Source organism: Canis lupus, chromosome 35 (assembly GCF_048164855.1).
Source record: "Canis lupus baileyi chromosome 35, mCanLup2.hap1, whole genome shotgun sequence".
NCBI classification, from domain to species: Eukaryota; Metazoa; Chordata; class Mammalia; order Carnivora; family Canidae; genus Canis; species Canis lupus.
The window spans coordinates 3,685,923-3,699,366 of NC_132872.1; the positions used below are offsets into that span (position 1 = coordinate 3,685,923).

The 13,444-nt window shown below is 48.9% G+C and overlaps 1 protein-coding gene across 28 annotated transcripts in view; it reads right to left on the reverse strand.

Moving 5' to 3' along the window:
• The window catches only part of KALRN (kalirin RhoGEF kinase), a 657,335-nt gene that overhangs the window by 44,875 nt on the left and 599,016 nt on the right, over window positions 1-13,444 (reverse strand). For all 28 annotated transcript variants that reach the window (XM_072811625.1, XM_072811621.1, XM_072811628.1 and 25 more), the window contains 9 exons: window positions 12,615-12,718; window positions 12,360-12,429; window positions 11,990-12,076; window positions 11,221-11,313; window positions 10,411-10,461; window positions 9,471-9,548; window positions 5,960-6,145; window positions 5,420-5,591; window positions 822-1,060 (listed from right to left, as the gene is read on the reverse strand). In XM_072811625.1, coding sequence (XP_072667726.1) covers window positions 822-1,060; window positions 5,420-5,591; window positions 5,960-6,145; window positions 9,471-9,548; window positions 10,411-10,461; window positions 11,221-11,313; window positions 11,990-12,076; window positions 12,360-12,429; window positions 12,615-12,718 — 1,080 coding nt within the window. The remainder of the gene's footprint in view (window positions 1-821; window positions 1,061-5,419; window positions 5,592-5,959; window positions 6,146-9,470; window positions 9,549-10,410; window positions 10,462-11,220; window positions 11,314-11,989; window positions 12,077-12,359; window positions 12,430-12,614; window positions 12,719-13,444) is intronic.

Sequence of the window (13,444 nt, forward strand, 5' to 3'; positions counted from 1 at the left end):
AAAAAAAAAAACTTAGTTCATTTATTAATAGTGAATGTTAAAAATCAAGATCATCTAATCATTTGGATAAAACAAATAAAACTGTAAGATCAGAACACGTGAATAAAAAAGTGTAGACACTATTCACAGATCCATTAAGTTCTAGAGGCAACCGGAGCCTCATGAGATTAAAGAGGTTGCTAAGGTCCTGGAACAAGTGAGTTGCAGAATTTGGAATGGGAACCAGATTGCCTGGATTCCTAATCTAGCACTTTTCCCACTTATTCTTCTCACACCTGCCACTCTGTAGGGTCAAAACGGCTGTGTAGACTGGGTCTACAGTTAATTCTATGCTGCTCTCATGGTGATGTTTGAATCGTGGGTTACCTGTGATAAACGTCTAATCCAAGGCTGCTTTCCCATTCACCCACAGAGGCGCAGTTTCCCCTCGCTGCATCAGCCAGTAGACGGTGAAGGACTGTGCCGCAGCTCACCATGAGAAAGGGCCATCTCTTTAAGATGTCAGACACTAGAGTTGTGACTTAGGTGACCCAAACCACAGCTACTCTGCTTGGTGTAAGTCATAACTGCTCCTACGATATTACCTTATATCTGCAGGGTTTTCTGCAGACAACAACAGCTCTTTAACCCAGAGTGTCTGAGCAGAGGGAACTGGTCTAACTCCATTTGCAGGGGAAGAAAGAGAAATGATTGAGACGAGGCTGTATTTAGTGGGTTGTTTCTGGTCAAAGGAACAGCATGAAAAAGAAGCTACTTCCTACAGTGAGCCTGGAGGTGGCCCCTCAGAGTGGTGAGGGTGGGGGTAGCGGGCTGTCACTTACCTTGCTGGCCTCAAACTTGTCCCCAGGCTGGTGGTAGTCAAACCCTGGACTGCCATTGGAGGTAGATATCTTCAGGGGTGGCAGTGGTGGGTTATAGCTGGAGCCCTTTGGAGGCTTCTCAGAGCCCGCGGGGCCAGAGGAGTAGGGCCTAGGGCTGGCTTGGGGAACCCTGGACGGCTGGGACCTCATCACGGCTGTGCTCCTTTCTTTCCGCTGATACTCAATGGGTGACTGTAGGGCTGTGGGGTAAGAGCGGACAGTTACTCTAAACTCCGGGAATCCCACAAGGATTTGGAAGCTTATTATAATGGGCTTTGTGCCAGGCATTGTGGTGATATACGGGGAAGACACTACCCTTGTTTTTAAGGAACGTACGATCTACCGTGAGAATTCAGAAAGCTACCTTAATGAGGAAAACGCAAACACGAAGCGATACCCTCTATGAGGTGCCTGGTGTTGTGCAAAAGGAGGGAGAGAAGGCTTTGTGTGTGTGTGTGTGTGTGTGCGCGCACACGTGCGTGTATGTACCCGGGGTGGTGGTGATAACACTTCAGACTCTGCAGGAGGTAGGCAAGTGTGAAGTGTGTCTGGGCAACAGGATGCAGTCAGATTACCTGCAGCAGCAGAAGGTCATGCGCCTCCGTGGAGGAAGAGGAGACGAGACAGGTAAGGGAGGTTATTGGTGCCGTGGTTGAAGGATCTACAAAGCCAGCCTAATGGGTTTGGGTGTCATTTTGAAGATCACAAAGAGTGACTGGACTAAATGACCTTGAACATTTTAAGTTCTTTCACCAGAGCCACATTCAAAGAACATTAACTTTGTGGCAGTTGGGAGGAGGGACTAGAGAGGCTGATTCAGAAACTGTGAGATAGTGACCAGCGAGGGGCCCACGCAGAGCAGAGCCGGGGAGACTGTAGAATGGCTACAGGGTGGCAGGCGTTCCGGAGGGAGACTCGACGGCCACAGCCCCGATGGGAGGGGGAGGCAAGGGCTGAGGGTCACTCCAATTTGGAGACTGGGAGAATGGTAGTTAGTAGAAGTCCAGAGATAGAGGAAAGGTGTGAGCTCTGGTTTACAGAGTTTAAGATAAGAAAGTTCCAAGGCCTGGCCCGAGTTCTCAGGCTGGTTTAGCCAAGGCAAAGCCATTCAGGGCAATAATGACTTCAAGGGCTGGCCCACTTCTGTCATTCTTATCAAGATCCTCTGTAACAAATATTTGAGTGGGTTAACAGCTGGGGCCTAGAGAACTTTCATGGACAGGGATATTTCTAGAGTGATAAGTATGTATTTCAGTAGGACTCAACACAGGGTCACACTTCTTCACCTCTGAGGTCTCAGGAGGGTAATATTGGCCCTGAGATGCCTGCACATGTCTCTGAGTAAAAGATGCCTGGCCCTGCTCTATCATCACATCCTTGTCCCTCGAGTGTGTCAAAGTATAAAACAGGCTCCGGCCAGAGCTCAGTCTTTCTCCCTGGAGGGTACTCTGTAGGCATTCAATATTTAAGTATGGATAATCTAGCTCAGGAATATCTCCATAATTCACTATAACTAAGAGAAAGGTCCCTTGGAACCATGTAAAAGCCTGGATCACCAACTACACTCAAAGAAATGCAGTTCCACATTTTAAGTGGACAGCAGAGAGTTTTGAAGCAGGCCTCATCACAGTGACCGTATGGATCAGACCCATCACATGGAATTGGAGTATGACCTGATTATATGCAATAACCGTGCTGAAGCGTTTCAGAATATTACGGCTTTCTAAATGAGCTACACAGAGGGCCTTCGTCCTTCTGCCGGCCTCAGTCTGCACTACTCAGGTCTTAGGAAGCTGTGCATCTCAAGCCTGATCCTGTTTCTTTCTTTGCTTTGTTTGCTAGGGAGCTCATAGATAAACGTGCGCCCTACCACCAGCGACTATGCTGTAGTTTATGGTTAAAAGCCCAATATTAAGTTATATAGTTCTGGGTTCAAGTCTTTGTTTCATCACTTACTGTTTTTGTGACCTTGGACAAGTTTATTAATCTCCCTGACTCCTTTTCCTCACCTGAAAAATACAGGATGAGAGGACTTACCTTTTCCTGTTTACAAGAGGATTAAATGTGATAATACATGTGCGCACATGCTTAGCACTGTGCTGGGCCATGTGTGTGCGCCATTGTTATTTCAATTATTTCTGGTTTTGATTTTTTTCTTATTTGTCTTTTGTACTGAATCGATAAACTTAAAAATCTCATCCCAGCTTAGAACTTCTGACAGAAGTTCTTAAGTACTAGAATGCAATTTAATGAATATATTTTATATATGTGTACTTTTTGTAATAAAATCATTTTATCAACATAGCTGTTGATTGAAAGTTCTACATTCAGAACCTGTAAACTATATACAACTTCTGCTGCTATCCCCTCAGGGCTGGGCTGGTGTTTAATTTTAGATTTTTTAGAATGAGAAAGAACCCTAGAGATCACAAAGTTTTTTTCACCAAACTGTTCTACAGCTGGGGGGTCCGGGGGCATGACCCTCAAATACTCGGACACAGTGTGAGATTGCTTTGAAGTTTCATGTTTATCTTGCTATATAATTTCTTTTCATTTGTTTTAAAGTAAATACGATGAGTGAAATCCCTTACCATGCAGTTAGCTGATATTGTCTACAGGGAGCTGTGCCATGTTTTCCCGCTTCCAGTACTGCTGGCAGGCACACCAGAGCACGTGCCAATGTGGGCAGAGCAGATCGTCCCTCCTTTTCCCCAAAACAAGCCAACAGAGGCCCAGAGAAATGTTATGATTTGCTCACGGTCCTCAAGTGGTATGTCACGTTTAATCTTTCCCATAGCGTTCAGGTCCACGCTGGACAACCAACCAGTGCTGCTTGTGCCGTTCAAAAGAGTCCAGATTCTAATACTGGCAAGGGTGACACATCTGACAGTGGATCTGTGTCTGTGCTTTGGTGTGTGTCCGTATACAGGCATACATGCTGCTCAGTGTGTGTGTGCGTGTGTATGTGTTCATGAGTAAATATGCTTGCTGAGTCTGTAGGTGTGTGTGTATGTGTACATATAGGCACATGTGCTTGCTGAGTCTGTGTGTGCATGCATGTGTGTGTACATATGGGCATGTGTGCTTGCTGAGTCCACGTGTGCATGTCTGTGTATGTGTACATACAGGAACACGTGCTTGCTGAGTCTGTGTGTGCATGCATGTGTGTGTACATGTGGGCATGCGTGCTTGCTCAGTCCATGTGTGCATGTCTGTGTATGTGTACATACAGGCACACGTGCTTGCTGAGTCTGTGTGTGCATGCATGTGTGTGTACATGTGGGCATGCGTGCTTGCTCAGTCCATGTGTGCATGTCTGTGTATGTGTACATACAGGCACATGTGCTTGCTGAGTCTGTGTGTGCATGCATGTGTGTGTACATGTGGGCATGCGTGCTTGCTCAGTCCATGTGTGCATGTCTGTATATGTGTACATACATGCACATGTGCTTGCTGAGTCTATGTGTGCATGCATGTGTGTGTACATATGGGCATGTGTGCTTGCTGAGTCTGTGTGTACATGTGTGTGCATGTGTACATACAGCATATGTGCATGCATGTGTGTGCATACATACGGGCATGTGTGCTTGCTCAGTCCGTGTATGCATGTGTGTATGTGTACATACAGGCATATGTGCTTGCTGAGTCTGTGTGTGCATGCATGTGTGCGTACATATGGGTATGCATGCTTGCTCATTCCGTGTGTGTGTGTGTGTGTGTGTGCACGTATGCACACACAGCCATATGTGCCTGCTAGGTCTCTGGGCTAACTTCATTTCTGGCTACATTTTGCCTTCAGCTTCCAGTTCTGTTTCTGCACAGAGACTTCTGAGTGCATCAACTTGAGAGATGAGCACTGGTTTAAAACCGTACACTTCCTGTCACATGGTAAGCTCAATGTGGAGACAACGCCAGCGGTGAAAAGAAAAAAAGAAATGCAAACAAGGTAGCAGCGCCCTATCACTTGGGCTCCCACTGCCAGGTAGGGGACTCCTGGAGGGTCCGTAGACAGCTACACTCTCTGCATAATCATGAGTTCTGGGCAGCTCACGGTATTACTGAAACTGAGAGCTTAGGAATCAATCACCTCTCCTTCGAAAGGCTCAGGATGGCTAGCAAGGGGACTTATGTAGGCTCTCCCACTGATCTGTCAAACTCCCAGTTATCACCCGTGAAAACACTAGCCATTAGCCACCAAATGCGAAAACACAGGACCCTGATACTCAGCCCCTAGGACAAGGGGGATACGCCCCATTCAGATTTCTGCTGCAACTACTATTGGCTGTCAGTCTTGGCCGCAGGCATATATGCTGTGTCTCGGCTCTAAGAGAATAGCTCTTCGTCTGGAAAGATGGGGCTTCCTTATCATGTTCCATCTGCTCCACTGACCTATCCAGGTTCAGAAAAATCCTAAACAAAGTGTTTCCGAAAACTACAAACCTATCATCCATATAAAATGTCATCGGGGCTCATGAAGTCACTGTAAGCCCAGACCAAGGGAGCTCAGAGGTGTGGGGTCCCCTGAAAATGGCCCTATTAGAAGCCAGGCCTGTACCTACCATTTAAGAAGTCTCGCTGTGTTTCTAAGACTTGATTGATGTCCTGCACCCAGGCCTGCTGAATGTCCGCGTTGGCAGCTTGCAGAATGACCCTCTCAGAAGTCTCCCTGTTCATGAGTGCAAACTTGCAGGGGTCATTGTCCACGTTCTCCTCCAGGACCAAGTAATTCATCTGGAAGAAACCAAGTTGATTCTTTTCATTTTTAAGTGGTTTAAAAAAAACAACAACAACATGGTACAGTTCCTCAAAGTATTTACTTCAGGAGTCATTTCCAAAATTTTGTCCTGGATCTAATAGCTAACCACGCTGGTTTCTGACTTTGAGTGAATGGCCTGATCCTGGAGAACATGCAGGACCTGCAGGACCTGCACTCAGCCTGTCTCTTTCTCTCAAAATACTTGACCTTTGCACCCACAGCTTCTTTGGCCGAAAGACCATCAAGGTTCTGAATCTGTACTCGCTCCAGATTTCTGTCTTAGGGAAGCAGCTCCCAGGATTGGCTCTCCCCTGTCCCTTGTCATCCCCGGCGGGAGCCTTACCTTGATGCTCCTTTTGAACATGTAGCCCGGGGTGAGGGATCCCTTCCTTAGCAGTTCACTGAAGATGACAATTTGCTCAAAGAGGAACACGCGCCTCTCCTTGGTCCGGGACTGCATGCCTGCGTCCAGCTCAATCACATAGAACGTGTCCTGTTGCAGCAGCTTCCCCTGGGCAGTCAGGGTGCCCTGATGGAAGCAAGTGCAAGGAAGTGGGGTGAAGGAGGTGAAAAACTGGGAGGGGGCCACAGCTCTCTGGGTCTACAAACCTGCCCCCGTAAGAACACAGACAACAGACTGGACACTAAAAGCCTCAGGGCTCTAGTTAGAGACTGAATTAGGATCCATCTCACTCAGGTAGGGCAGACACAGAGCCCTGGGGAGAGGGGGAGAAGGGAAAGAAGGCTATGAAACCACTAAGAAGCAGCCCTAAGAAAATGCCAGAAGGGAGGAAGGTAAAATGATTAGCTAAAAAGATGTTCAGATATTATCCTGCTCTTCTTATTTTTTATTAAAAGGAGAACAGAAAGTGGGTGACACCCGTAGCCTTTTTGTCCTCAGAGCTCTGAGAGATATTGTCTGCTTGGCTCCCTTGTGGCATGGGCCAAGGACCTGGGGTACTCTTATGGCCATGGACCTAGAACCAACCTGCGGCCAAGGGAAGTGATGTTGGCAGGATGACAAGTCATCTAATGAGTTGGGCCCCTGTCATTTCCTTCTGTGATTTCAGGATGGAGTCTTAGTTAGAATTAGTTTAATTCTGAAGTCTTCGTCTCCTGCTACCGATCAACAGGTACAGCTAGAGTAGCATATACAGGTGCCCATGTTTTACAAGATATTTTTCGGGGTCCTGTGATCCTTCTTAAAATGCTTTGAGCTAGCAGGCCACTTGCCAGCTCACATAGGGGGAGCCTATGTGGTTTGCTGGTTTCTAGCCTGATTTTCAGACACATCTTCACATCTTCAAAGGAAATTAGGCCCAACCCAGCAGGTCTTCACAGAAGCCATTGGAGAGCTTTGCTTTCTCTACTGTTTGCAGCAAGAACATGCTGACAACTGATATCTGATAGCAGCCAGAGGGCCTCCTCTGAACCATACTCTCTCAGGTGATGACTTCTGCCGTTTAGTAAAAATGTGGGTCATTCTCTGCACATGATGCCTTATTCCAAACAGTACCTAGCACACGGGTCATTTTTCTTTCCCATTCCTGAGAAACACCTGCCCTCTGCTTGGATCACGGCTCCTTACTGTCAAGGTCAGCAGCCAAACAGGCTTATCTCTACCCTGGTCCAAAGTTAATATTAAGCTAGTGACCAGCTAGCCAGGAAAGCTCTAAAAGCTCTATTACTGTTACATAAGAGCCTGACCCATGAATTACAGCCCTGCTGATGCCAAAGGGAAAGCTAGAGAGAATTTAAGAGAGAGAATCTACGGGAGGAGGTAAGCTTCTCCCAGGCCCAAAGCCCAGGATTTTAGAAGGGACAGAGGGATGGATGTTCATGGTCCTTCTTAATTAGCTGAAGGAACTCAAAGCAGATTCTCTGAGATTTGATGGAAAAAGGAGATGGTGGTGCTTGATTGAAAAGAGAAGATAATTTTACAGTCTGCGTGTGGCCTTCTGTGCACTCATGTGTGCACGCACAACACAATTCCTGTGGAGTCTAATGCTGATGTTGAATTCCTGTCAGTGCTCAGTGCCCGCAAAGACCCAGAGAAAGTCAAGCCAGACTCCTCCTCAGAAACAGGGGCACATCAAAGCATAAGAGCAATAGGGATTACATGGTTTGTTCAGAATAGCCTCGGAATAGACCTAGCATCGTCCCAAGGGAGAAAGTGTAAAAACTTGATCCAGTGTGCCTAGAGAAAACCCATATAAGGACTCAGGGTATCTTTCTGCTGCAAACCCCTGCTTGCTCTAATGCCTCAGGTGGAGAACTGGTAATCTATGAAAAATAAACAGCAAAGAAAACCCTCCACATAGTTCCTGGTCACAGGAACAAAGCAATGGCAGACAGGGATACCAGGAAGAGCTGGGAAGGCAGGGAGGACAAGAGAATTGGGATCAAGAAGATGATGAATCTAATTCAGTAACTCAAACCTGAATGTAGCATCTCCTAACTTTACTTATAGGCCAGTCTACCTTATTTCTATCCTATCCTATCCTATCCTATTCTAATTTAGCCAGGGGAAAAAAGCTATTATTTTCCTTATTATATCAACTTCTTTTTTTCCCCCTTGTTATATCAGCTTCCAAGAACCCCTTTTCTCTAGAAAGGAATGATAAAATCTTAGGTTGTAGAATTACCAGGAAGCAGGATTAGAAGATCCACATCTTTCTCTAAGGGGTTCAACAATCATTAAATGCCAGTCAATAATTGTGTCAGTTCCAATTTTAAATTAATATTCAAAACAGATATTAGATATAGTTAGCATATGAGGTTTGGATATAAACTAAAGGCAGCCAATTATCAAGTTTAAAGTAGGAAAGTCAATTTTTTCTTCAAAGATTCACTGTTATGGGTTGAATTGCCTCACCCCCCAATTCATATGTTGAAGTCCTAGCCACCAGTATCTCAGAATGTGACCATATTGGGAGATAGGATCTTTTCAGGGGGAATCAAGTTACAGGGAGGTCATTAGGGTAAGATCTACTAGAACAGGACTGGTGTCCTTATAAAAAGGGGAAATTTGCATACAGAAAAATGTACAGAGGGAAGACAACGTGAAGACACAGGAAGAATGTCGTGTGAACATGAAGACGGCCATCTACAGGCCAAGGAGACAGGCCTGCACAGATCTGTCCCTCACAGCCCTCAGGAGAAACCATCACTGCCTACACCTTGATCTCAGACTCCTAGACTCCAGAAAAGTGAGATTTTAAATTCTGTTGTTTAAGCCACCCAGTCTGTGGGAATTTGTTATGGTAGCCCTAGCAAACTAGTTATTCACTGAAGCCAAAATTCTGGGGACATCTAGCTGTTTCTCCTAAGATTGATTCTCTTCTTCAAAGAACAGAAATGTGTACATGATGTTTTAAAGCTTTAAATGTTCATTTAACTAAAGAGCCAGCCATTATGTAGACCTATTTACTAGAACCACTGTCTCTCTCCAAAAAAAAAAAAAAAAAAGTTCTATTTTCCCTCTGTTGCTACTTCCATCCCATAGTCTCGCTCTCCCTCATAGTCCTTGCACTCATTTCTCAAGCAAGAAAGCAAAGGAAAGAGGTCACCAGCAAGTCTACAGTTACAAGGAATTTGGGGTCTTTCTAACCCCCTCTAACTGTGACTCCAGCTTGGTGGACTGCTCTGTAGCTTCCTCTGACTGCCCTATCACTGGATATCCTAAATAGATCAATCTTCTGGGCCCATGAGCCAGAGGGGTCTAGCGAGAAGGCACAGATGGTGAGTAGAGGCGGCGGAGGAGGCGGGCATGGGGCTTCAAAGGGAAGCTGCCTCAGAGCCCGGGCTCCTGCTGTCCAGAAGAGAGAAGGCTCAGAGCATTCTTAAGGGCTCACCTCAAAGCCCTGCAGGCGTCCCAGATTCATCATGTCATTGCAGCGTTTTGGAACAAGGCACATTAACTCCACTGCTTTCTGTGGGAAAGAATAATAGCAGCTCAGGACGGGGATGAGCACTCAGGCAGGAAGCTTTAGGGCAATTCCGTGCAGGAAGACAGGGACCTCCCGGGGGCTCCCTGATTCCAGGCAAGGACACTGGTCCTTGCAGTCCACTCCTAGAGCAGTGCGGGCTTTTCTGTTCTAGTTGGGGTGTTGGTCAACAGTGCAGGGCTCCATGTGAATCAGGGACCCCACGTGGCAGAGAACGCTACCCAGCCAGCCTTTTCCTCCTTCCCACTTTTATTTAGCGATTCTCTTTCCTTCTCATATTTTCTTTCTTCCCTCTGTTGCTTCTTGGCTGCCTAAGCAACAGCCTAGCCTGGCTTGTGAAACACTAGAGGTTTTAACCTAAAATGACCTACCAGAATGGTCTGTAACCTCTCTGGCTTAAAATAATCCCCATGGTGACATTGTTTCAAAGGACTTTACTTAGGGAGTAATCTCGGGGGTAGGGGAGGGAGTGAAAACAGGATATGTTATGTGTTGAATTCAAATAGTACCTGGGCTCATGGATGAAACTGCACACGGGAACCCTGAATCTCTGAAGGATGTCAGAGGACTCAAATATCCACCTTTCCCACCATAAGTCCCTGGAGCCACGTGGAGAACATGAGAGGAGCGAAACTCTGGTCTTTCCCAGGACAGAATTCTCAGGTTCGAGAAAAACACTCCGTGTGTTCATTACTACTGGCCGTTCCCCATCCTGTGGAGCTGCTCTCTGCAAGGGGCTCTGAGAGGACTCCGCCCAGACCCCCGGTCCTCCAGATCCAGTTCTTCCCCCTTAGATATGACATCCAACACCATCGCCAAGGACGGCCAGCGCTTTGAGAAGACTCACCTCGATATCCGAACACTCCAAGCCAGCCTTCTCACTGTATCTCAGGAAGTCCTAGCAAGTGGGAGAAGCGGGGAAGGGTGCAGGAGGGTGACATCAGTTAGGCCAACAGAGCGCCATAAAAAACCCACCATCGTAAAACCTACAATGACACCCAGACAACTTTCCTCCCCAACAGACATGGCAGTGTGTCGCAGAAGCGGAGATATGACGTTATGAGTCACATTGGAAACAACAACAGGGAGAAAACCCCCAGATACTCAAAGAGGAAAAGCTATGGGGAAAGGGAGGGAGAGGGGGGAGAGGGGGAAGTTATGTCCAGAAAGCCTGGGAGAAAGGAGAGCTCAATCTCTCTCTTCCATGTACCTCACATTCTGTAAGACAAACCAAGTCAAACCGCTTCAAAAAGTAAAATATGATCAAATTTTAGGTACTCCTCATCTAAGCTTTCCAGGGCCTTGCCTTTGCTTATCTTTCTCTTTGTGGTCGCTCTGGTTTTATGTTCTTCCTATTTTTTTTATCTTTTAAAGATCCCAAGTGAGTGATGGTGACAAAGGAAGAAAGCAGCTTGAAAGAAAGAAAGTGAACTGTCAACCTCGAAGACAGGAATGACATGCGTGCAATTTATTTGGAGGCAGAGCTGACCCAAGTAGAGGACAGGCAAGATAAGAGCCCACAGGCGGCACCCCGCGCCCCCCGGCCTAGTTCATGGGGAAAGTGTGGTGGGGACAGAGCCTCACGCTGACCTGCTCGCCAACTCAGAGCCCAAGAAGAGCCTTCTCCGGCCCTGCCTCAGGCTCGCTGCTCTCTTACCTTGAGGAGCAACTGATATTTTGTGATTCTCTGAATGGGCTTGATAAGGAAGTCGCTAAGGGTCAGCCTTTGATTTATCTCCTGTTTCACCTCCTGGAACACAAGGGAGCGACGTTAGAGGAAAAAGGAGCCAAAGAACTGGAGTCCTGGGCATTAGGGTTCAAGGTGAGAAGGACACACCTTCCCGTTTGCCATAAAGTCCTAGAATCCTCAAACAACGTGAGGGGCAGAGCTGCCACACAGCCGCTCGTGCGTTACGGACAACACACAGCACACCTCGTGGCCACCTTCCGCACCGCATATACCTCCCGCCTGTGTCCTCGCCCCAGCCCTGGGGACGAGGTGGAAGGGGAAGGGGTGTCTGTGGTCTCTGATGCTCCAGGGCCGCGTCAGAGGGGCCTCTCCCAGGGCCTGGGCCCAACGGGCTGGGTCCTCAACGCTGATCTGCCCACGGTCGGCCCAGGGCTCTTCCCGGGGGCGGCCTGGCCTCTCCTCGAGCAAAGCGAGCACCTTCCTGGAAGGAGCCTGAGAGAAGCCCTGGGGAGGGGAGCGGAGACCTGCAGGTGCCTCGGAGCAGTCTCGGGGGACAGAGCCCTGGAGAGTGGGTCACGGTCCTTCTGCCAACGGGCCTCCGCCAGCGGGCCACCTGGCCGCCTGGGCCTCCGAGCCCGGCCCTGGCCCCACCGAGGCAGCTCCGGCCTGAAGGTCCCGGAGCCGTGGGGGCACCGGCCCACCCTTCCTCCCCGACCCGGCCCGGCCCGGTGCTTACGTCGAAGTAGGCGTCGTACTCGGCCACGATGTACTCGGAGCGCGGCTTGTTCTGGCAGTACCACACGTAGACGTGCAGCTTGCGCTCCTGCCGAGGCAGAGGGCAGGCGCTCAGGGCTCAGGCCGCGGGGAGGAAGGCAGGTGGGGGGAGAGGGGGAAGGGGGAGCGCGAGCGCCCAGCCGGGACGGCAGACAGACGGAGAAGCAGGCTCCGCGCCGAGCGGGCGGCCCGACGTGGGGCTCGACCCCAGGGCCCAGGGATCAGCCCGTGAGCCGGGGGCAGCCGCTCCACCACGAGCCGCCCAGGCCCGGGGAGGACAAAGGCCGGTCCAGGAGCCCGGCGGCGGGGCCCAGAGCTGCGGGCGCACTCACGTGTTTAATGAAGAGCTGGGCCAGTCTGTCCTGCTCCTGGATACACTTTTCCAGTTCAGCCAGGAAAAAGCTAAAAGGAGGAAGGGGGTGTAAGGGGGGGGGAGCCACATCCTTCAGAACTGTAGTATTGCTCGGCGAGAAGATCAGTGACGCCAGCCTCTCCCCCGACCCGACCCGACCCGACCCCGGACCCCGAAGGTCAGGTGCAGGGGAGGACGGAGGCTCCCGGGGTTCTCAGGACTGCGGAGCACTTACTCCTTATGCCAGTCGTAAATCTGGTGGATATTTCCAAACACGATTTTATCCTTCCCTCGCATGTCCTCGGGGACACCCTTTTCTTCTATTCTCTTCATGAAGCCCTACAGAGCAGAGGCAGCGGTCAGTGGGACATCTTCACAAGAAAGCTATCCTGCCAGCTCCATAGGGCAGCCCCGTGGGCGGGCCCACCCCGCAGGGCTTTCTGTGCTTTCTCAGGGCTCGGCCAGGACTTTACCCCATGTGGGGCGACACACGCAGCTCTGATGAAGTTCTAGGTCTCTTTCTTGGTCTCCCCAGCCCCCTAAAGAGAAAGTCTTTTTCATCCAACCATCTAAATGCCCCTAAGGTAAACCCTCAAGGAGAGGGAGCATGTTTTTTTTTTTTTTTTTTTTTTTTAAGATTTTATTTATTTATTCATGAGAGACACAAAGAGAGAGGCAGAGACACAGGCAGAGGGAGAAGCAGGCTCCATGCAGGGAGCCCGATGTGGGACTCGATCCTGGGACTCTGGGATCATCCCCTGGGCTGAAGGCAGATGCTCAAGCTGAGCCACCCAGTTGTCCCAAGGGCACGATTTTATTTACTACCAAGTTGACTCTTAACTGTGGATTTGTCAGTCTTGTCTTATGGGTGGATTTTTCTTTGTAGCCTCTTTTCCTCTTGGTAGCCATAACCCTCTCCTTAATCTCAGAGGACTCTACGCCCCAAGGCCTCATTAGGGGTGCCCTGCTTGTAGTCACGGTGGCTGGTAGCTCCGAAGACTACATGTCCGTATGGTTAAATGCCAAAGAAGAGCTCTTGAGACAGTAACTTGGTCACCTGAAACA